Raw genomic sequence first — 25,454 nt, forward strand, 5'->3', positions numbered from 1 at the left:
GCAACCAAAAGGATGCACCTAGGTGCTGTTTTACTGCATCCCTATCCACACAAGCTCTGCTTCATTTTGTCCTTTAAAAACATATTTTGTCATATCTCATAGAGATTTATTAGCAATACATTGCATTACTTGGCATTGTATATAAATTTTGTGTCCCTTTAAGAATTTATGATCTAGGCTTCTGATTATATTAATTCTTATGAAAACTCTAAGAGTGGGATAATATATAGATGTGTGCAGTGCAATTTTGACAGGTGAAGACCCAAACAACACTGATCTACAATCCCATTTCCTCAGCGTGCTAAGTTCCTGGGGCCTGCAAGGATTATTTTAAAGCCGTGTTTGCTGCTGGCCACTCTGCTACCAAAAATAAACCGGTCTGAGGGGGAATTAAGGGTGAGAGGACATTCCTGGAAGCTGTTTCATCTGAGGCCATTTGTGACAAAGCATTCTTGATTTTTTTTCTGTTTTTGCAACTTCATCCACATCACACTGATATATGTCAAAAGACCCTGATCTTTTCTCTCTTTCTCTTTTGTAAAAGGCAAATATACTTCCTACTGCCAAATGTGTAACTGAAAAACTTAAGCTGATGTTTTGTCTCAACCATTTCGAAATCTGTTAACTGGAGTTAGAGACACCCAACAAACCACATACTACAGAACTATTTTTAAGAGAATGAAGAGAGGATTGGGAGTGAATTCAGGCACCACCCCACTCCCCCCCCACACACATGCTCTGGTGCCAGAGCCCCTGCCCCAAAAGCTGAAGTTAGTCTCAAAATTCCTTTTACAGGCTGGTGACCTTGAGCTATGTGGTGGTTTGCCTATCTGACCCTGGGTCTTCAGCTGTGAAGTTAGCCAAAGTGAAATGTCTCCGGGGCCAGTTGCTTGTGTCAAAGTCATTAAAGTGCCACATCCATGAAAAGTCACAATTGATTTGCATAAACAGACACCTTTCGGGGTATAAATCCAATGAGTTAAGAATTCAGACTGCCAGATTTGAAACACACTCTGCCAGAGTACAGGAGCACAGATTTCTGTTCAGTACCCTACCAGAAGGCGGGAAAAGGGGTTAGGGGGGAAATGTTCACAAAGGAACCAGGCCTGAGGAGTTAGAGAAACTGGACTCACACAGAGTCAAACAGAGGTTCAAGGTTGTAGCCCCTTCTCCTGGGAAGGAGGCAGCATCATTACTTAAGGTATGAAGGAGACCCAATGGTGCATTTCTACGGGATGTGACCCTCCAACCTCTGAGACATCTGGAAAATTTACAAACCCAGGGTGCATACTGCAGGGGACATGGGCACTGAAGGATTCAAGGGGGGGAAATGAAACAGTGAGATGATAAAGGTTCCAGAGGCTTCTGCTTGAAGAATCTTGGGATGCAGAGTCCTCTGAAGGGGAAAGGATTGCGATCTCCCAAATAACAGTGGATCAGCCCCCAGGAGTCTTTTCCCGCGTGCCTCTGTTCAAAGGGTCCTTACACTACAGGGTTACCTGCCTCTCCCTCACCCCTACTCCCACGCGCGTCTCCGCTTGACTCATCGCGCCCCCACCCGGCCGGTGTCACTGAACCCCCCCCCCCCGACCCACCCAGCAACGGTTTTTGGATCAGCAACTTCCGACCCCTCCCCCTTTTACTAGCTCACGGGAGCCGCAGTGCCTCGCGCTTCTAAGAGGGGCAATCCGCCCCGGAATCGACGTGAAAGACCAGGGGCGGGGTTGGTGGAAGCAGTCCGGGGATCCCCCAGTTCCAGCCGGGTCCTCTCTGAACCCTACACTTCCCTCTCACGCACGACTCGCACCCTCCTCCCCAGTCCCGCGCCTGTTCCCTCCCAGCCTCCCTGCGCATCTCCGCGCTCCCTCCCTCCCCCCACCCACCCTTCGCGCGCCTGGCACGCGCAGCCGAACTCTACGCCGCCTCCATCAGAGCCGAGCCGGCGGCTCAGCCCAACAGCCGCTTCTGCCGCCGCTGCCGCGCTGGTCCTCCGTGTCCCCTCCCGGTTCTTCCCTCCCAGTCCCGGTGCCCTGGTCCCCCTTCCTGCTCTCCTTCCTCCTCCCTCTCCGGCCTCCCCTAGCTCTCGCTCTCTGGCTGCAGTCCTTGTTCGGCCCGCCACAGGGCGGGCAGGAGGGCGGAGGCGGCTCCACCATGAGCGACGAGGGCAGCAATCGGTGTAGCCGGGTGGACCATCGGGAAGCCCAGCCGCCCCTGCCTCCGCCGCCTCCGACCCCGCCACCGGGAGAGCCGGCCCTGGTCCCCACCTCCCCACGCTACCGGCCGCCTCTGCCCGCTCCTCCAGAGCGCACCGCGGGGTCAGGCGAGCCGCCGCTAGAGGTGGCCCCGCGGCGCAAGGGTGCGGATGAGCGGCTGCCGCCGTCTCGGTTGCCCCGCGAGCAGGAGGTGTCAGCGGCCGGCGACTCTTGCGAAGGTCGGAGGCACCTTCCTGAGGTGGCGGTCCCCGAGAAAACGGCGGAGAAAGGCGGCTCGGGGGAGCCCGAGGCCGGCGCGTGTGGGGAGGGCGAGCGGCGCGGCACGGGAGACCAGCCCGAAACACGCTCCGTGTGCAGCAGCCACAGCAGCAGCAGCGGCGGCGGTGGAGACCAACGCTCGGGGCATCATCACCAGCACCATCAGCCCATTTGCAAGATCTGCTTCCAAGGCGCTGAGCAGGTAAGGCCAGAGGGACCCCAGGTCTGCCGGCTGTCAGCCTTTTCAGCACCGCGGACAGCGCACGCCTCTTAGCAGCTTCTTATACTCCAGTCCTCCACCAGATAAAGTGTCCTGGTGGCCAATAGAGAAGTAAATTTAACCTACACTTTTCCCTCTACTGATTTTGCAGTCGATTACGCTTCAGGTGCTATAATGGTAACACCATTAAGCGTTTCCTGTGAATTACTCAAAGCATTTTAGTTTGCAAGTAGAAGCAAATCTATAGGACGCAAAAGCAAAGTCTGTTTTTTTTTTTTTTAATTAATGTATCCAGAGGGCATAGTCTTAGACTACAAACGAAGGGAGGGTGGGGGTAATAAGTCATGCTACAATACCAAATTATTAATTATTGCAAAAAATTACTGCAAATTATTAATGCTAAAGGCGCTACAGTTCTGCAGAAAGAAGCACTTTAAGAGAAAAGCCAGTTGATGGACTTGATGCATTGCTAGAAACACATTTCAGAAATTATAAACACCATGAGAGGCACATGCAAACTTTCATGAGAATCATCAAACAGGGTAAAAGATAATGTATTGCCCTTCCAAAGTGTGTGAAAACACCAGGTTTGATATCTTTAAAAGTAAGGAAGTTGCATAAGAATATGCAGGCTTTCAGAAATATAATGTCCCAAGTCAATATTTATGATGCTGCATTTAGAAAAAGTAAAAGCATAATGCTACTGTGAGCTGCTTTCTGCCATGCATTTCTTCTCCAGCGATGATTAAGAATAACTGCAGAGGAAATGCATCTGACCATCCACTTAAAAGTTATTAAAGAGATTTAATAGTAGAGCTTTCTCCCAAGGGTATTGGGGGCTATGTCTTGCAGACATTTTGTATGTCAGTGGAACATTTATGTCATGACTCTAAGCACTATCTCGGAAATAGTTTTTTTTTTTTAAGACTTTAGTATCATTCCCATCAGACATATAAAAATTTAATTTGGTTTTCTGGGATAGAGCTTGATGCTCATATCCATCTGGGCAAACTGTTTAGAAGGGAAAGAAAGAGAGCTTAGGGTTTTTAAGTGGAGGCAGGAACAGGAATATTCACAGTGAGCTGTTTTCTTTCCAGGGTGAATTGCTAAACCCCTGCCGATGTGACGGGTCTGTGCGGTACACACACCAGCTGTGTCTTCTGAAGTGGATCAGCGAGAGGGGCTCCTGGACCTGTGAGCTGTGCTGCTATAGGTACCACGTCACAGCCATTAAGATGAAGCAACCTTGCCAGGTAGAAACGGCGCTTGCTTTTCCAGGCATGCTCTTGTTAACGTGGGTGCACTTGACTTTTATTTTTGCTTAAGCAATCCTCTTAATGCTACTTAGGAATATTTAATGCACACTGAAGTAAGCCCAAGATTTAGAATTTGTAGTACACGCTTAGAGAAAGCTGTGACATTCTGTCTGAAAAATGCAGAGGACATTTTAACCAAATAATAACCTTCATAATTTGTTATTTACTAATCAAGTTATAGCTAGTTCCATTTCTTAAAGAGTATGGTGGTAAAATGTCACAGAATCTACTTGAGTTTGGTTTAGTAATTAGAGATGTTATACAGCTTATTAAGCAGACATTTTTACATTTATTTAAACTATGCCAAGCTCAGTTTATGGAAAATAGATGCGAATAAAGTAGCTACTTACTAGGCCAGAAACTTACAGGTGACTCTGTCAGCTCAACTCTTGTATTCTTCATACTTAAGCTTCTGTTTTGTATGAGTTAATTTTTTCCATATTAATTCTTAGTGGCTTCAGTTACATAGTGGATGCAGACATGTTCCCTGCAGCTAGCTCAATAACACTGCTGAAATTGTACATAGTTTCAAAGTTTTGTTTAAAAATCACACAGTGACACAGTATCATAGGCATACGAATGCCAACAATAGGCTTCTTTCTCCAGTTCCCCTTATTTTTCTTGGCAGAAATGACTCAAGTTCTTTGACTAGGTTGATGAAGTCTAAAATGCAGAATATTAAGAATGATATCCTAGAACAAGGTGGGGAAAGGTGTAGCAGAGATCTGGCAGGGAAATTCAGCACGAGGGATTCAACAGTCATGAAAGAGGCAGTGGGTGAGTGGAGAAGGGAACATGATGGAACCTAGCGTCCCTTGTTTGTATCTAAACTACCAAATCCATCTTACATTGAGCTAAATAACATGCATGGCACTGTAGCATTTCTGAAGGAACCCAGAATGTGAATTGTTATTACACTACTAATTTAAATTTCTTAGTATTTAGTTGGTACCTTATTTATTATGCAGTGACTTTGCATCTCTGAGAGTTGCATTTAAGGCATGATTAGCAATCACAAAATGAAAAGGGGGATTTCTCCCCTGCAGGCTTACAAGTTACTTGTAAAAGGGGAGCTACTTTAATGAGAGGTATGGCCGCACTGCAGTCAGTCACAGACCTGGCACCTCTTCCAGAACTTTTGACTGTGCATGAGTTAATGAACCTACATATGCTGCCCTGAAAAACAGCTGGAGCTGTGCCCAAAAGTCATGGCATGGTTGACATCGTTGTGTCTGTGATAAGTAGAATCCACGAGAGTATGACATAGGAGTTTTATCCTCAGTAGTGAGCCCAGTAAGACGGTGTGTGGAGCTACAGTGGAACACTAGATATTTCAAAAACTTTAATTGAGAGATACTATATATTCATTTCTTTGAGCATTAATTTTGCAGTACATAGAAATAGGCTCTTTATGACCACTGAACGGAGTTAAAAGTCTAGGGCAAATAATGCTCTTATAGTCATTATGATCTGAGAGGGAAAGGAATTCATGCCTTTTGCTTTATTAAAAATATAGTATTCTGAAGGCGGTTGTGGCACATGTCTTTAGTCCCAGCACTCAGGAGGCAGAGGCAGGCATATCTCTGTGAGTTTGAGGCCAGCCTGGTCTATAAGAGCTTGTTCTAGGACAGGCCCTAAAACTACAGTGAAACCCTGTCTCGAGAAACCAAAAAAAAAAAAAAAAAGAATTTAACAAAAGCCGTTTCCCATTTTCCCTTCAAAAAATCAAAATCCCCCAAGTTAATCAACATTACTAATGTATTTAAGATTAGTTTTATGGTGATACATATACATTTATGTTTGTATATACATATACACATACATACACTTATAGATATGATTTGTGTCATTACCTGATTATTACACTGAGATGGAAAGTAGTGTTTAGAAAGAGGTTCATATGAATGATATGCTAGCATGTTGTTGCATGAAAGAACCTTACATAACTATACTCCATACATAAAAATCTTGGTGCTCATTTTTTAAGGTGCTAGGGATTGAACTTTGACCCTCACACATATGATGCAAATATTCTAAAACACTGAGCTGTACTCCAAATCTAAGTTTGCTACCCTTACCTAACAAAAATTGGTCATAAGACCTCAAAGAATGGACTTTCAATGCCCAGATGAAGAGGTAGAGTTTGGTTCTCAGTTCTTTTTATTGTGGATGCCCCACAACCTGAGCCTTCACCCTGACTCCTAATGTGAAGACCCTGAGAGTTGTCAGGCATCACTCCCATGTTCCTGTGGCCTGATAGAAAGCCACCTCCTCCAGGGCAGAATCCAACAGGAAGCATTGCAAGGTTCTCCCTCGCCTGTCTATCTCTGTCTCCTAAGAGTAGGGTCATCTCATGGCTCTGAGCAGGCAGCTCACAGGATGAGAACAGAGTAGAGAATAAACAATAACAGTGAGTGGGAACATTTACTGAGCCGTTAGTCTGTGCCAGCCCCTCTTCTAAATGCCTTACACACAGAGGCTATGATATTTAGTCTTTATAACATATTAGTAATTTGAGCAATGCTGTTATCTCTACATTACTCAATGTGAAACTGGAACACAGCCAGTCTCTCCTCGGGTATATCAGGATTCTAACTCAATCTGGCTTCAGGGTCCATGGTCTTTACTACTGTGTTGGAAAGTTCCTCTCAGTCTTCTGCTAGCTAGTCTTAATTTTCATGGTCTTTTGAAGCAGGAGCTGGTTTTAACACAGATCTCTAGGAAGGATTAGAAAATCTTTTGCTTTCTAAATTCTTAGTGATTTAAACAGTCACTATAACCTATTATCTCACAGGAGTCTGTGTATTGACTGAGGTCAGCTAGTGAGGTTTTTGTGCACAAAGAATTACCTAAAACTGTAATCCAAAGGCTTGGCCTTGTAAGAGCATCCTGGATAACTTTGCCATTTGACTTGTTCTTGGTGTTGATTGGGGTTCAGTCTGGAGATACTCACTGACTCCCCAGTTCTCCTCCCCCATCTTGTGCTTCCAGCACTGTCGCATCTGGTTTTGAGGAGGAAGCACGTGAGCATTACTAATCTATAAGGCTCAACCTTGGAAATGACATGATTTCACATCTGCTGCATTCTCTGGTCTAAAGCAAATCTAGTCTGACTCTGATTCAAGAGAAGGGCAAACCGACTCCACTTCTTGGAGTCAGACATTTTTAAGAGAGAGACCATCTCTGCAGGAAAAAATGTGCAGTGTGGCCAGGAGTCTGTGTACTGCACAGGAGTCTGTGCAGCCTTCCCACCCTGATTTCTCTATCTGATCTTCATCAGGTCCATGTGGACCAGCAGGCCTTGTTCAAACTTCTTCACTGGGAGCTCTGAGCTGAAGGAGGCTATCAGTGCGTGGAAGTTTGATTCGCCCTTGGTGTTTTGACGTCATTAAGCTTTTTCCGGGAGTGTTTGTTACCATCATGTCATCATGTCCTGGATGTTCACGGAGAGACAGGGACAGTGATTGCCAGGAAACAGGCACGTGTGAGCACAACATGCCACAGAGTGCCTGACACTTGAGATTTATTTATTTATTTGTTTGTTTATTTATTTATCTATCTATCTCATCAGGATACAAATTCTCCCACTCGTTTGCTTTATGTTTCAGTTACGCTCAGTGGTAGTACCTAGGAGAAACTGAGCAGACACATTTACACCTTAATTGTTGCATCATTAGCAATAGGAGTTAATTAAGACATTTGATGTGATTAAAATGTATTTTGCCCTCCTCCTTACTTACAGAATCTAGTTATTATTACACCCAAGATGATACATTAATGATATTTTAAAAGTAAAGGCTAATGCTATTTTGAATCACATAATTATGTCTGAAAATTGAGATGCATGAGTATATAAGATCACCTTTACTTCCAGTCGTTGGTGACATTACAAACTGATGAAGTCATGTTGTAGCTTATGAGTGCTGTCGGTGATATGAGTCTTTGAGGGGATAACATTTAAGAGGTAACCATGGGTAAAACTCAGACTGAAGTGCCTCCATAAAAAATAGAAAAGCATACATACATGAGAAGTCCTAACAATATTATTGCATGTATGAGTTAACTTATATGTAATAGTTTTTACCTTTATTTGCTCAGTGTTTGTGTGCATTTGTCTGTGCATGTGTATTTGTATATGTGTATGTATGTGTGTGTGCGTGCATATATGCCATGCTCTTCTTGTGGCAGTTAGAGGACAGATCCCTTGTGGCAGTTGGTTCTCTTCTTATGTTATGTGAGTTTCAAAGATCAAACTTGGGTCATCGGGCTTGGTAGCAGATGCCTTTACCTCTGAGCCATTTCTCCAGTAATGACTTATCTTCAAAAGGAAGCACATGATGACACCTATTCCATATGTTATTTTGTACATTAGCTTCATAAATACAAGAGACATGCTAAGAATAGCTGCGCTTTCTCCTTGTCTGTCATCATTATTGCTTGTCCAGCCCGTTAAGTGATGGGGGTTTTGGTCTCCTTTGACAAGAGGTGCTTCTTGTTGCCTGTCTATTGTCACTAAACTGATGATGCTATCTTTCCATATAACCCTCTAAGTTTTATTTCTAACTAGTGAATACTAACTGTATAAGCTTACAGGCTACAAAAAGATGCTTCATTGTGGAATGATTAAATATGGCTAGTTGATGTATTCACCACACAAAATATTTAACAAATTTTGCGGTCAGATTATCTAAAACACGATATCTTAGCTCTTTTGAAATACAAGAGAACGTTGTTGCTGACAACATGGGGAGCCAGAATTTACTCTCTGCATCTAACTACAATTTCATACCCAGTGACCACCGTCTCCTCTTTCCCATACTCCAACCCCACCTCATCTTCTGATAATTGCCATTCTACTGGAAAAAATCATCGATATTTTGTGGATTCCACGTATAAGTGAAGCCATATGGTATTTATCACCCAATTCCAGGCTTACTTCACTTAACATGAAACCCTTAAGCTTCACCCATATGTGACAAGTTATAGAGATTCTATTTGTTTACTTTTGCTTTTTTAAGACTAAATAGTGTTTTTTTTTTTTTGGTATATAGACATCACAATATGTAGGTGTACAGATATCTGTAACCAGGTGATTGCAAGTTCCCTTTTCTGTTTCATTTTTTTCCATTTTTCCACACTATTCTTCACCTACATTTTTACTTCTTGCCTTTTAAAGGCAAAACATACCTCAGTTTCTAACTGAACCCATCACTGTAAACTATTATCATGTAAGTCATTTTGGAAGCACTGAGGTATGCTGACCTCAGTGTTGTAAGCACAGTTATAGCCCAGCTGTCTCTCCTCATGAGTCTGATTGACAGCCATCTTGAGTCTTCATGTATCTGGAGATATGAGACCTTGAGAATTTTAAATGTGGTTATTTCACAGAATAGCTGTATTCAAAGTCAGAGAGCCATTGTAAATCTGTAGTGTGTATTGGCCCCATTGGCTGGATTTCAACTTCAGTGGGAAGTTAGGGAGCCTTCCAGGTTGTTGGAGGGCAATTACACAGGGTGACCAGCCGGAGAACCACAGAGAATCAGCTCAACAGGGAAATAGATGCTCCTCCCTCATGCTCCCCTCCCCCCTGGGCCATTACCAGAACAGGGGAAAAGATGTGTACTGTCTACCTGGCTTGTCTCCCTGTGGAAGGACAGAGACTTGCATGCTGGCCAGTTACCTTTCAAAGAAATAGCACTTTGGCAAGCTTTTACTCATCTTCCCTGGTGCTTCCTTTAAACACTCAGACTGCACTCTGGGCCACAGTTCTCAGAGTGATAAGAATAACCTGAACATTTCCCACAAAAAGGTCAAGGGCATGGGATTATTTTTCAGTTTTAAATGTATTACCAAAATACTGCAGTCCACCACAATAGGTACAAATTAGCAGTGTTTGTATTTATTTTATTCTAAGATCCAGCTTTTAGATCTACTTGGGAGGCTTGGCTACTTTCATAAATGAGATACGAAGGAGATACTTTCACCTTCACTGAACCTCATAGTTAGTATAGTGCACCAAGGGAAGTCTATGGATTATCATTAAAATTAACTGAGATTGTGGAAGTTGATTAAGAAAATGTGAGAGCGTGGAACCATGAGCCTGGCATGTTCTCACTAGGAAACAGCCCCAGCGCTTGCTCATGACGATGTCAATGTGTCTGTGTGTGTGCAACCTTGGCTCACTATGACTTTTTATCTAGTTGTTGCTCTTGTTGACATTTTCATGAGTTCAACAGAAGATGAGAGGCAGAGACAACGCTTTTCATGATCATGTCCAATAACAAAAAGATGATGTGCAGACCTATATTTCAAATGTATATGCTGGCATAACTTGTAGGCAACTAAAAATGCCAAGGTAAACAGGGACCACACCACAGGACAATTTCTTTTCTTTAGAAATTGTTTTGGTTTCATTTATTTGCCAATTCTCAAGACATGTGAATCTTCATTTCACTCACTAGACAAGACTGATGATTCTCTGCTGAATGAAATATGCAGATGAGCTTTGTACACTACTATAGCTGTCATATTTGCTATACAGCACTGTGTACTGTTGATCCTCCAGTTCGTCCCAAAGCCAGATGGCTCTGACGCAGGAGGAATGGGAGGGGAGGAGGGAGGGGGCATTTGGGGCTTCATGCTTTAAAAAATTTGTATAGAGAAAGGCTGAGAGACAATGTAGATCAGATAGATAATACCTTCCAGAAATTTCTCCTTCACATGCATCTGTTTTTCCATATTTTAAAGTTTATCGTTCCTTTGTTTGGATAGTTTTTCTCTTATTCACTGTCTGTGCCTGTTCACTTACCTGCCTCTCTGAGAAAGGATCTATAATACAGATGTGTGAATCTATCAGAGAATATTTGAGTAGAGGACTAAAAGTATGTCTCTGTCATAACTTCACTTGATGCCTGGTTATTTAAATCAGAGGACCAGAATAGAAAGTTAATTAAGCTCTGAGGGACATCATGGCCACTGCCCTAGCTTGGAAAGAGCTGGAGACCCCATATAGATGAATGGATGCGATGGTATTTTAGGGAAGTTCCACTTAGCAAAACCGGAGTTTTAATTCCACTTAATCACAGTGTTTCAAGAAATGGTGTTCCTTTGACTTTTCCCCTCCTTTCATTTTAAAATGTAAAAAATTGCAGTATATACAAAAAACAGTTACAGAGATGGGTCTTCACTGTGGTGGTCAGCAGTAATTCAAACAATGGAAGGTGAACTTGAGTGTCTCTTAGAGAATCCCAAGGACAAAGTGTTTTCAGTTTTAACGTTTGCAACTTTAAGTAAAATCCTAATGAACTCACATTATTTAGAAGATGGGGACATTTCAGCTTCATAAAAGTATTACATATTGACTATCTCTAAATATTCAACCCCCTGTCCCGTCCAAGAAGTTTCATAGTGTCTCAGACCACAGGGATAGTACTGAGCCATACAAGCCCTCAGTAGCCTTGGAGGGAGGCAACCTCTCATCTCAGTGCATCCTGGCACACACGCGCAGAGTGCTGCTAGTGAACCCATCCTGACACAACCCTCCAGCGTCTGCCACTCGCCCTGTGTCCTTCTGAATGCCCTGAGATTGAATTCCTCCAGTTTACTTAGGATTCTTAGACCTGGTTGTCTAATGGGGCATGCATAGTCTTGAGTAGAACAAGTTTTAGAACAGAACACAACAGTGCTGGAAATTAACTATCTTTTTGGTCACTTTGTGAACATCCAATGAGTACTGGTGATAGGAACCGATAAGTGAGTGTGTGAATGCATGAGTGAGTGTGTGAATACATGAGTGAGGGTGTGAATACATGAGTGAGGGTGTGAATACATGAGTGAGGGTGTGAATACATGAGTGAGGGTGTGAATACATGAGTGAGGGTGTGAATACATGAGTGAGGGTGTGAATACATGAGTGAGGGTGTGAATACATGAGTGAGGGTGTGAATACATGAGTTAGTGTGTAAATACATGAGTGTGTGAATGCATGAGTGAGTGTGTGAATGCATGAGTGAGCATTTTAGCAAGGCTCCAGAAGCATGGCGGTTGTGTTACATCTATAGGGAGACTTTGTCTTGAGGAATTAAAATTGCTTTTATTCCCTGAGTACTGGTTGGCTTTCTGTTTGCTGGCTGTTCGTTTTCCATTTGTGTTCTTAGATCTACTAGCAGTGAGGTTCAGAATGTCTGGACAAATGTTTTCAGCTTTTTAGACCACAAGAAAAAGCCTCAAAAGCAATAAAGAGATCCATTTTTAGAACCTAGTTTTAGAAGAAAAAAATCTTCCGGAGAGATATATCCACTTTTTTAAAAACTTAAAATGTCATGAAAAGAGACTCAGTGGAAATGAATTGCTATGTGTGACACACTTGCTTTCTTGAGACTGTCACTGGTTGAAGGCTTTCACATAACATTTGCTCGGAGAATTTGAATAATTTGTTGGAAATTTCACTGTGTGTTCATAGCTGTGGATGAGCTGCCGAGAAAGTCTACTGGATATAACTTTTTGCTATGAAATCTGCCACCTGACTGAAAACAAGGCTAAATTTTTTGATGTGTGGTTTGTACCACTGTAACCTAAGTTCAAAGATGATTTCTGACTGTGGGGCACACTGCAGCAGCAGGGGGAAAGAAAGCAATGGGAGGGCTCTTTCCTCCCTCCTGTTTCCTGCTTTACCTTGACTATGACTTCCTTGTGCTGTGACTAAAGGGACCAGAACAAAGGAAACCCAGCTCCCTCTATTCTTGGGCCTTCTGAGAATAGAGAGGATGACGCGGAGGACAAACTGGGAGTGCACCAGACCATTCAGAGAGGCAGAGAGTGGCCTGATGAGCAGATAATCACTACAATTACAAGTAAATGCATGGCCAATTCAGAGGACTCTGCTGAAAACAACTGTATTGTGGCTTGTACTTTCTGTATCCTTGGATATCTGACAGCGTGTCCCCTGTGAGCGTAACTCATAATTCAACATCTGTTCCATGTGATTTATGCAAATGAAGCTTGGTGTCAGCAAAGGTGGACTGCAAACTGTTGTGTGGGTGGATAGGAGGAAACCTAGAAGAAATGAGTACAGGCAAACACAATACAGGGACTTAGGAAAAAGACATTTCTTGCTCCATCATCCCTTAGGTTTGACATGCTGTGCAAACTTGCATCTAATAGCCTACTCTGTTTCTATTTCTATTTTTATCTCATTTTTGTTTTGATTGGTGACACATGGGCAATGCATTTCAATCGGAATAATGGAGGTTCTTTCCTCAATGTGCCTTTTGTCTTGCTTCTCTTTTTAGCCTGTTGATTACATGCAAGTGGCCGAGAGCTTAATTTGGGTTGAGGGTGGATGACCTCCTTGAGTGTATAGCTCTTGTTCCAGGAGGTGTCTGAGTACGACTTTGCTATATATGGTCTTGCAGTTGTGCCAAATGGCATCCTCCTCCTCAATTACCATTATGATACTGAGCTTCGGATAAGTATGGAACTATTTCAAGATACTTACACAGGCTCGGTTTGTTTAAAAGATTCTTAGGAAAGGATAGCTTCTTTCACAAATCTCAGGGAACTTTATGGTTTTGTGAAGAATGTTTCAAAAATTTCTGTACTTAACTTCTCTGTGTTACAGTTGCGAATTTCCAGATGAATATGCATTTAAATGGCCTATTAGTTTCTTTTTAATGAAGTGCATGAAAAACTTGTTAATTAAATAGAAAAGAGGACAGGGTCTCTTTTATTCATTATTTGTTTTATCATTGGCCCATCTCTTCCTTAAATTTCTAAACATCATCTTTCCATCATTTTTATATGCAGAGAAGAGAAATTTCCAATGAATCTTCTAATCCCTTGGAGAGAAGGAGAGGGAGTGGCCTATGCCTGGGAGGGAGTAGCATTCCCCAGGACCAAGAATGCCAAGCCTCAGACCTAGAGGTTGAATTGAATTTTGATAGCACAGCTTCTTCAAGCGTCCTGCTGTAATATCTTTCTTTCATAGCCCAGTTCAGGAATCGTGCAGTAGCTTCTGTGGGTTTCATTTTAGATCGAGACAACTTGAGCAGTTAAAGAAGTGAAAACAAAAACATATAAAATGCTAGGCTGGCTAACGAGATTCCACGGAACTTGTCTGAAATTCACTGGGTAGCTTTGGGCTGTGTGGTTCTCAGGCTATGGAGTACAGAAGACACAGATACTGAAACATTTCTGAATGATTTAAAGGGTGAGTGACGACTGCCCCTTTCTTCTGTAAGTCTCCTCCTCTGACCTGCTACTGATGAGGCTAATATCCATTACAGAAAAAGACTTAAAAAAGAATCATGCCTCCTCGTTTGGAATATGATTAAGTTCCATTCTCGTAAGTTGCAAGAAGAAAAGTACCATCTATTTCTCGAGTTGCCTATAAGGAAATTCCCCATCAAGTCACCATGAGCGATGAGTGATGCAGATATCTAACGTGAGCATGCTGATAGCTTGGGAATGGATGTGTGACAATTAATAGTGTCAGTTTCACAAAACTGAGACTCAACTAAGAGAGAATCCTGTGGGCATACCTGTGAGGTATTATCTAGATTAAGTTAGACTCTGGGAATGTCTGTGTAAAAGTGCAAAATTGAGGTGGGAGATTTTGTAGATGTCAGGACCATGGGACCTCCTCTAAAGAAAGTAACAGGATCAGAGTAAAAGATGCTTAGGAAAGAGGCTGTGGGTGCTACAGGCAGCAGCTGGAGGTGTGGGTGTGCTACAGGCAACAGTTGGAGGCGTGGGTGTGCTACAGGCAGCAGCTGGGGGTATGTGCTGCAGGTAATACCTGGAGGTATGGGGATGCTCAACTCCCTTCAAACCCAGGTGCTCTCATCCAGAGCCCTAGACCCACAGCTGTAGCATTTGATGTCTTCTCTGCTGGGATCTGGTCTGATCCTTGTTTTGCTCCCTTTTTACCTGTGTAGGTGTTAATTCTGTGCCATCGTAGATTGAAGTATACAATTTGCTTTTGCCTGTGTAGGAACTCATAGTTAAGATATTGTTTGAATCTCATATATGAGAATTGTTCTTCTATCTCTTACACAGTGTTGGAAGTCTTAAAGTCTTCGAAGACTTCTAATGTTGTACAAATGCCTTGTGAGAGTGCTGTAAGCCTATGGAGACAGGGGTAGAAAGTTATAGGCTTAAAGGCGATGTGCTTGAGTGTCAAGCTGATATAGGGTGGAGTTGTGATAGCTAATAATTGTTCATTTGACAGGATTTAGAGTAACAGAAGAGACAAGCATCTGGACATGCCTGTGAGGAGCTATTGTGATTGTGATAGTTTCTGGCCATGCCCGTTAGGTTAACCAAGCTGTAAGGATCCACCATGCATGTGAGCTGCAGTCCTAGACTGCATAAAATGGAGAAAATGAGCTGAGTGGTAAACTTCATCTTTCCCTGCTTCCTGATGCATGATGCTGTGTGACCAGTTGCTTTAGGCTCCTGCCACCTTGAGTTGCCTACCAGAACAGGCAACTATTATGGTTAGTATGAATTGCCAACTTGAAGAAGTCTAGATTTGCCCGGGAGATAGACCTCTGGGCATGCCTGTGGGGAGAGTGAAGTTAGCTGATACATGAAGACCTGTCCTAGGCATGAACAAGACTACTTGGTCATGGGATTCTGGATTTTATAAAGTGGAGAAAAAGGCAAGCTGAGAAAGAGACAATGCATTCATTACTTATTCTCTGCTTTTCAATTGTGGATATGATGTGTCCAGGTTGTTTGAGCTCAGTCTGCCTTGGCCTTCTTAAGGGATTGAACCCCTAAATTATGAGCTAAGATAACCTTTTATTTTTTTCTTCATTGATTTTTTAAGATATTTTGTCATAGTAGCAAGACAAGCAATTAATACACATATGTTTATTTTTGGCCTGGAAGGTGATTTTACTCATGTCCCAGAGGTAACCACAGAATGTTCCATCATGATTATTTTGTACTATGTGCTATATAATCAATACTTTGTGATTGACTAGTTTTTCATTTATGTATCAATTATAAAGCACTGTCGTAAGCCCTGGAGTTGCCAGGTTTGTTCAAGCCAGTAGGGTCTCTGATTCTAGAGCTGAGATCATTAATAAGAGGAACAGAGATAACTATTTTTAAAAATCAACAAATACTTGTTATACCCTGATTATAAAGTTATCAATTTAGAGAACCCAAGATTTACACTCAGGAGTTCCTATGTGCTGTTTAGTTTAATTTTTTTCTTTAATTTTCTTTAAATGTTTTAATGTTTTCTTTAATTTCTAATGAACTTTCTGTGAACATGTGTTAACTTATACATTCTTGTAGTTGTCCTCATCAACAGTTTGTGAGGGAGCTGTCTGGGTTTTTTTCTCTTAGTTTGTTCTCTTCCCATCACCCAGGACCTGGTATGAGAAATGAAGAATTTAGAGATTAACTTTTACAAGTAAATAGAAACACAACACTTACTACTGTTTCAATGTAGCTAATACCCTCTGCAACTCTAGACTCTCCAGAGGAGGATGCCAAGTTGGCACAACTAGCCATTGTCATTTATGCCATGCCCCTTAAAAAGTGCCACATATCGTTTGCAAGGGTTGAGATAATATGAGGATTATTGTAATATCATTGAAAGAGCATAGACTTTGGATATGCAGACCAGTGTCAGCTCAGCCACTTGCCAAGCTGTGTGCAGAGCAGAAAAACTGTGTCTATCAACTCTTTAATGCTACTGGAATGACTAAATCAAATTAAATGTTCATACATGGCTAATTATGTTATGCCTTGAAATTACTTTTAGTGCTGGTTTTATAAGGTAGTGATAATAAAACAGGTAAAATATATGATTTCTTTTTTTGACAGCTGTAAAATTTTTCTCACTGAAGCACATAGTTCCTAGGATGAATGGCTTTGGAGAGTTCAGTTGTCTCTTTGAATGTACAATAGAAACTTGACTATTTGGAGAAAGACTGTCTGTGCTCTGATGTTCAGCATAATATAGTTGAGATATATTAAAGTGTCTTGAATGACTTGGCCACCATGAAAGACATGCCTGGACTTAAGGAGTGGGAAATGACTTTTTCTATTGCTCCTGGAGCTGTGCAAATTGATATTTGGGCCTCCAGAATCCATTAGAAAATAAATGGATTTCATTTATCGGTGTAGTGGGATGCTGGACAGCCCATGCTGTTTTAACATCTCTGCCACTGATAAAAAATATAGATATAAAAGGTTCTGGAGTGTGAGAATTCACTCCATCTTCAGAAAATTTTTAATAGTATGGAGACATTTTGTTTGATCTTATAGTACTTGATTAACACAGATGGAATAGTTGCTTCCCCGAATTTGATGGTTCAAAGCATTTTTAACTCAATATCTTAAGATTTTAGAGTGTACAAGTGTACCTTGGCTATTAAGTCTTTTATTCAGAAGAAAAGCAGCAGTTATGTCTTAAGGAATGAGATGTTCGTTATGGATACAGGCAAGAAGGAGGAGTGGTCATTCATAGGGAATTATTCTTCATGAGCCCGTCTCTGGGTTTCTTGTGTTTTGTTGGTTTCATATTGGAAAAGCTTAAGCCACCTTTTGAAAGGTTAAAATTATTTCCAAATAAATCAGTGAATTATACAGTAAATCAGTCTATAGAGCAAGAAAACCCCATGTTGCATCTCTTTCTAGGTTGGTGGCAGATAGACTTCCCTGTGCAACTCTGCCCTCTAGTGTTTCAGAGGAGCCATGGTCATAGTGTTCTTGGGTTCTGGAGTTCTGAGTTAGGGTCTCTGTACTTTTCTCATGTTCCTTGGAAATGAAAAAGCCAAGATGAAATCATTGAAGGTTTTCATTTTAAAATTAGAATTTATTTAAAATATATTTTTTTAAAAATCAGTGTTAAAAAGATGTATCATCTATAATTGCTTACCTAATAAGTGTGAATGAAAAATTTCTATTTTTCTCAGTTTTTAATCAAAACATTTTCTATCTATCTATCATCTATCTATCTATCTATCTATCTATCTATCTATCTATCTACTAGTATTCTTGTTGGTGGGGTCAAACTCTTCAGTCATTTTTGGAATAATTTTTAAGGCAATTTAAGAAAAGAAAGCCTGTGGACTTAAGCAGAGTGTAAATTCACTTGCATTTATTTTAGGGAGGGCATTCAATTATTATTGTTCATTGTATTTATGGATGGGGTATGTTTAAAGATAAGGTAATGATTAACACCTAGTAGTATCAGAATATCTGTGATATGCTGAAAATCAAACTGATGAACAAGGCATAAATTCTTTAACAACATAATTATCTGGTCTCACATGTATAAAAGTAACTACTGACCAATAATTGGAAAGACTTTATTATTTAAAAGAGAAACTGATCACTTTTTAGCTTCTGCTATATCATTTCAGAGAAAACATTTTACATTGCTTGGGGCCACACGTCTAAAGAGAATTAGATGAAACACCATTTTAATGATGTAAAGCTTATGAACGATATTTGAAAATGAGATTTTTTTCATCACTACTGATTGTTTTACTAATGGCAAGCCGTCATGCTTGAGGGAGGACTGTTTTCCAGGCGGCTTTAATTCTTAGTTAAGAACCAGCCGAACATTAATTAAACCGTAACTTCTGAGGCACTGAGTATCTCCAAGGTACTTTCATGGTGAGCAGATGTGTGATGGATATTTCTGTGTAGTTGTGAGTCCCTAGTGGTGTATCTTGGAGATAACAGAGATATCTAAGGAAGAAGGAGGAGAGACGTGAATCATTTTACTTTTCTAGGTGGGACATAAAATTTAACGTTAGAGTTACAATGCATTTTAACAACTTGAACAGTTTGTTTACGCAAAAATTATTTGTCTGCAAACACATCTAAATTTTATCTTTTTGGATTAGTGAAGCCAAAATTTCTCTTGGCTTGAGGCACCAAAACCACAATCATTTAAGGGCATTGTTCTAAGAAACCCGTTCATCTGTCCCCACCTTTCTGACTGATCACTAATGTGCCAAGAAGTGTGTGGAAATGTGGCAAACAGTGGGGACATTGCTGTCTCTGTCAGGGAAATCCACTGCAACTCTGATTTCAGTCTTGTATTGGGGAAGCCAAGGAAGTGGGGCTGAGTTTAGGCATGCAAATGTCTATTTGATGATAGTGTTTCATAACATTGATTGAACCTATTTTACTCATTTACATAACCTTTTCAAGATGGACCACTGGATTTCAACTACTGAGAACATTTGTTGATGTATTTTTGTCTATTCATTTAAAATTAATTACTTTATGGTCAGATAAAGATTACACATGCTTATCTTGTAAAACAATAATATATATTTACATTATATATACATACATACATATATATACATATATATATATAGTGAGAAGGCTAAATCAAGCTAGATACACACACACACTCAACATTTGTTGCAAGAATCCTTAGAATCTACCCTTTAGTTATTTTAAGAATACATCACTATAGTACTGACTATAGTCTCGTGAACTGGATTCTTCCTAAGTGAAAATTAAATCCTTTGACCAACACTTCTGGCACATGGTGAGTATGATCTATTTTCTCCTTCTTAGTTCTGCATCATCAGATTTCACACAAAGGAGAGATCATATGATATTTGCTGTGTGTGTGTGTATACATTCATGCTTGTATGTGGCTTATTTCACTTAACGTAGTATCTCTTGATTCATTTATGTCATCATAAAGAGAAATTTATTTCTCTTTGTTTATGCAAAGCTGATTGTATATCATTGTTAGATTTTGGAAATAGGTGATTGACTCAAGTAGAAACTGGGATGGAACACTGGAGACTGAGGAGTTTATTATAAGTGTTATTAATGCTATGGACAGACAGAGGGACAAAAACATGGTAAGATAGTTTAGGCCCCAACACCAGAGAGAGATATCATGGCAAGGTCTTTAAATTCAAGCCCATGTGGCAGATGAGGGAACATCTTTTTATACCTTTTGAGGGATGAGGTTTGAAGCTAGAGTCTCTAAGTCCCAGGCAGAAGGGAACAAATGTATCCTTTCTTTGATGTAGACTGAGTTTCCAGGTGATCGTAATGGAGGCAGGTCTAGAAGTTCAGGATTGACAAGTAGTGTCCAATATGATACCTGAGAGTGTCTGTGAGATGAGCCGTGCACAGAGGCTGGATCTAACATGACATTCTAGTATCTATGTGTAGATGCCACATTTTCTCTATCTATTCACGTGCAATAGATGGTCACAGGTGGATTCCCTATTTGGTTGCCAGGAATAATGCTGTAACGGACTGTGTTGGTGCAAGTAGCCCTTATAAGTACCAAATAAGTTTTTTTTCTTTTGGAGCATACCCTGTGTTAAGGTTCTTGGGCTATGTGGTAATTCTGTTTTCTACTTCTGGAGCTGTCTTCATGCCTTTACACAGATATATCATCTTTAAACACTGTGTGGAGATGCCTTGCCTCTATATTCTTTCCCTGTATAATCTTTTCAATAATAGTCATTCTAACAGGTATGAAATGATGACTCACTGAGGTTTCCTTAAATTTCCTTGATGAATAGAAATGTTGAACTTTTTTTCACATGCCTTTGGCCTTTTCAGAAATATTGACTTGGGTCTTTTAAATGCAGGTTTTATTTCCTTACTATTACCTGCATGAATGCATGGATTACAAATATTTTTTTCATTGTGTAGGTTGTCTCTTTATCCCAATGGATAGTTTCCTTTGCTACATAGGATCTTTTAAATTTAAGTTTCATTATTATTTATTACTTCATTTTTGATGTCTGTGATTTTAGTGCCTTATCTAAACAAACCAACGTTTATGTAAGCAACTCATAAACTCAGTGGGTCAGGCTTCTCCTGACTTGGCCTTCTTTCTCCCAGCATTCAGTTTAATTTTCCCTGCCTAGCTCTGTTCTGCCCCGCTATAGGCTCAAAGCAGTTTCTTCATTAGCCAATGGTATTCGCAGCATACAGAGGGGAGTCCCACATCACCTGGGGGAGGGTGAGATGAGAGAACATGATGGGGTGAAAATGACTGAAATTCTTTATACACAAGTTTGAAACTGTCAAAGAATGGAAAACCTCTTCTGACTACTGAGGTTGATACGACCTATGAGACAGGCATACTTATCCTCCGTGTTACTAGGTAGTTCTCTCTACGCTTAGAGCCTAAGGTTTCAGTGCATTTCGTCAAGTACTTCCACATGTACTAAGATAATATTTTTATTATTAATTATGTCAATTTGGTGTGTCATATTTATACTCTACATAAGCTGAACTTTTCTCACATTCTGAGAATAAACCTCACTTTATCTTTTGGTGTTTCGTTTGCTGGTATTTTGTTGGTGATTCTCGTCAGGGATATTGGTAACTTTCTTTCCGCATAGTGTCTTTGTATTACCTTAAAATCTCAGGACCGTGAGCAGTGAGTTGCCAACATCAGACGTTGTCGTAGAGTTTAAAAGGATTGGCAACAGTATAAATATTTGATAGATCCAACAGTCAAGCCATCAAGTCTTGGGCTTATTTAATTATTTATTTGGCTACTGATGCAATCTCTTTACTAGTTATTGTTAGATTCATATTTCCTATTTTCTTGTAATTCACTCTTGGTGGAATATGAATCCAGGAAGTTACATGTTTCTTGGGTTATCCATCTGTTGGCACACAATTGCCCAAAGTCACCCTTTAGCCTGTTTGTCTTTTAATAGCATCATTTGAAACACTTTTGTTTCTGATTTTCTTTTTATCCCAGTTTATCTAAAATATTTTATTTAGTTTATCTTTCCACAAAAGAATTCTTACTTTATTGGTTTTCCATTTCATTGTCTTACGTGGACTTATTTAGAGTTATATGATCTCTATTATGAGTATATTCTATATTCCTTTGTATTATTTGGACTTAGTTTCATATATTTCTAGATCCTTGAAATGTGGTGTTATTGAGGCCTTTTCTTGATAGAGAAATTTATCACTATAAACATTTTAGATCTCTTTTTGCTGTATCCTATATAGATTCATATACTGTCCTTTGTCTCATGACATTTTTGCATTTCACTTTTGATTTCTCCTTTAATGTGTTTGTTATTCAATGCCCATGTATTTTGGAATTTTCTTAAATTCTACCATTAATGATTTCTGGTTTCTTGTGATTGTGGTTGAAAAACATACTTGATGCTATTTTCATTTGTGAAGCGTGCTCTGCAGCCTAAAATGCAGTGCATTCTGGAGACTGCTGCATGTGTGCTGTGGAGACACTCTATGGAAATAACTCTACTAGTTGGTTGGGCTTATTTTGTCTGAAGTATATTTGAAGTCTGATGTTTACTTATCGACTTTTGTCTCAGTGTTCTGAGCTTTGCTGAAAGTGAGTTACTAAAGTCCTAAATGATTGTTGCATTAATCTAGCTCTCCCTTCAGACTTATTAATACTTCTTGTGTGTATGCATTTGCTCTGGTATGACGTATATATCTTCCAATTGTTAAAACGTCTTGATGAACTGAATCCCCTTCATAATATATAAAGAGCTCCTTTTTTTGTATAGTTTGTGCATTAAAGTCTATTTAAACCCATTTAAAGTAGATGTAACCTGCAAAAGAGATTAGCGAATAACTAATAATTAGTTATTCACTAACTAATAATAACTAACAATAACTAATAATTAATTAGTGAATAATAACTATCAAATGTATTAAATATAAGGATGTACAAATAATGCTTTTGCTCTACTGGAAACTGGAATATATTTATAGATCTGTTTAATTTGTACAGACTATTTAGAAAGTTAAACATAACATTAACACAAATGGATACAGTTAATTGTTAGCCATATCTTCCAAGGGCATATGTTTTAGTTCAACTTGAATAATATTTTCTACCCTACTTTAATAAAAAAATAACATGACACTTATTTTGAAAATATTCTCTTTCTCTCCGTAGCAAGTGAAGGCAGTAAATGAAATAAACACACAGTAAATTGAAAGCTGGTTTGTATGGTCAATAAAATGGTCTCAATAGTTAAACCTTTATGTCCATGCATAGCATACTATTTTGTATGACAATATTATAATACTAAAAATAATTCATGTTTTAATAAAGGGTCTGTTCCAAACTGAAAACGTTCAATAGCATAGCATAAAGTTTCACTGAGTAAAGAAAGGAATACTTAAATTAATGTGTGTGTGTGTGTGTGTGTGGTGCTTTCTGTGCCGTGCATTATACTCACCTAAACATCTCTGGGCAGACCCTCACTGACTGAAGAACAGTCTCCTCATGAGGAGCTAAGATGTTCCACACTGGTAAAGGCAGTTTCAATTTAGAGTTCAAATGCAAAGCCCCTCAAATAAGGTACTGACTGTGAATAGGTGGCAGTTTTATGATAGAAAATTGGTATATAACTTCTCATCAGTTTTGAGTCAGAATCTGTCCGGTACTTTAGAAGCGGGAGAGTTCATTTCTCATATCTTACCAGAGAGTCTGGTAATGGAATCCCTTCTCAACGTTTGATGAAAACCAAGCAAAGTCCACAAAACGCTGCTGCTGTGATTAGATTAGAGTCGATATCTTTTGTGGCAAATGTATCTAGGACTCATACAAAAAACTGCTCATTCACATGGATACTCATGAGTTAAGGCTTACTTCTTTGCACAGTAAGCAGCAGTGGAAGCTGATGGGATTTTTAGGCAGGTGTTTATTGTTTTTAGAGAGGTGTTACTTTTAGGAATGAAAACATTTTAAAGATATGGTTAAAATCATTCGTAGTGAAGGGTAGAGATGTTTCTATATCCTACCACATAAACACTTTTCAAGCCAACTAGGTGAAAGTTAGTGATCCTGAATAAGGGACTCCTATATTACCAACTTCACATTGCGAAACAAACCCTAGCTCCTGAGATGCTGGCGGTGTTGACAGCTGCCACTTAGGGAGTGCTCATGTGCTGTGTGTTCTCAGAGTGCGTGGCAGGACCGACACACCTGGAATGTGTACAGGTGATGAATTTAGAAGTGCATTTCTCGCTTTGTACCCAGAGTCACAGGACCAGCCAGAACTTCTGAAATTAAAAGCTTAAGTCAGTTTGGAGAAGTAGAAGATTCCCATCCATTTAGAGAGTTCACGAAGCACTGCCCAACACTATGAGATTTGGATTAAATCTCATATAGTCTATTGATTCATTCCTAACTACACAACTAATTCGAAACAGCATAAAATTGTTGACAGTTTACAAACCTAAAAAACAGACTAACCAGTGTAGTAGAAACAGGTAGGATCTCTCTTTCGCTCCCAGGCCTCAACCTGTCTATGATTCCTTGGGAAAATCCTGAGAAAAGGAAAGGTCCACAGACTTCTCAGCCTCCTGCAGATGTGTTTACATGTGTATCTCTGTGTGTGTTTACTTGTGTTGTTTGTCCCTCCTCACGGGAAACCCCTACATGCGGGCTGCCTTCTCAGTACGTATGTTCCTGCTTTGTTCAACGAATGGACTGTATTATTTAGAATGAATCTGGCAGTTGCATTGCTTTCCTGTTAGCAGCTCCTAATCTTCACTCTTATAAAGGTAAAATCATGAGTTCTGTATGCACACAGGGATCCTTGCTGTGGGACCACATCAGACGGGGAAGGGTCGGATTTTGCCCACCATCAGCACTGTAGGAGCCTGAGTTTTCCATCAGCATTTGGGACAGTGCTTGTCTCTCATATCCTCACGGTCAAGGAAATCATAAATAGTTAATTATTACTAAATTATTAATGCTACATAAAAGTGATACTCTGCTATTTTAATTCTCATTTCTCTGATCAGACAGGCTGAATACTACTTCCTGGGTTTGCTGGCCATTAGTATGCCTTCCTTTTGTGTCATTTGTATAAATCCCATTCTTTAAAGACAATCTTTTGTTAAATTTATTCATTGTCAGTTTTAAGCACATACATGGTGTTACCCTTCCGATCCCATCCCCCTCCGCACAAGTCCCTTTTGTTATGTTTTGTGTAACACTGACTTTAACAGGGTCTGTCCTGGTGAACATGAGCTATCTGTTGGGGCCTGGTGGGCCCATCAGCTAGAGACAACAGCCGCCTCTCTGCCTCCTCCTATTGTTTGAACTATTACTCTGTATGGCTGAGGATTCCACTCTTGTACCACTGAGAGGAGTTCATCCTCAAGTTTGTCTTCTTGTCTGCCATGGCCACTTTAGTGCTAGATACCACATCCACATTCCTTGGTGGGGCATGGAGGGGAGAAGGACATTCCCTCCAGACACATCGAGCAATATCCAGGGAGTTCTCAGAAATTGCTTATAGTTCTTAAGATGATATCTCATGAACCACAACTTATTCATATGATCGTGTATAGAGAGAAGATAAGCCCAAATGTGCTGTATTTGTTCTGGTTAACATGAGATCTACTGAAGTAAACTTCATTAGTTCTTTATGAAGAACTGGGTGAGTAGATACTGGGCAATTATCACTC

At 40.3% G+C, this 25,454-nt stretch overlaps 1 protein-coding gene across 1 annotated transcript in view; it reads left to right on the plus strand.

Moving 5' to 3' along the window:
* Window positions 1-2,025: 2,025 nt before the first annotated feature.
* Window positions 2,026-25,454, plus strand: part of Marchf11 (membrane associated ring-CH-type finger 11) — an 89,047-nt gene continuing 65,618 nt past the window's right edge. The window contains exons 1-2 of the mRNA XM_050120487.1: window positions 2,026-2,673; window positions 3,789-3,944. Of these exons, the coding sequence (XP_049976444.1) occupies window positions 2,152-2,673; window positions 3,789-3,944 (678 nt within the window). The 5' untranslated portion in view covers window positions 2,026-2,151. The remainder of the gene's footprint in view (window positions 2,674-3,788; window positions 3,945-25,454) is intronic.

The sequence above is a fragment of the Alexandromys fortis genome, unplaced genomic scaffold, assembly GCF_014885135.2.
Source record: "Alexandromys fortis isolate MF-2015 unplaced genomic scaffold, M_Fortis_MF-2015_v1.1 scaffold_191, whole genome shotgun sequence".
Classification (NCBI taxonomy): domain Eukaryota; kingdom Metazoa; phylum Chordata; class Mammalia; order Rodentia; family Cricetidae; genus Alexandromys; species Alexandromys fortis.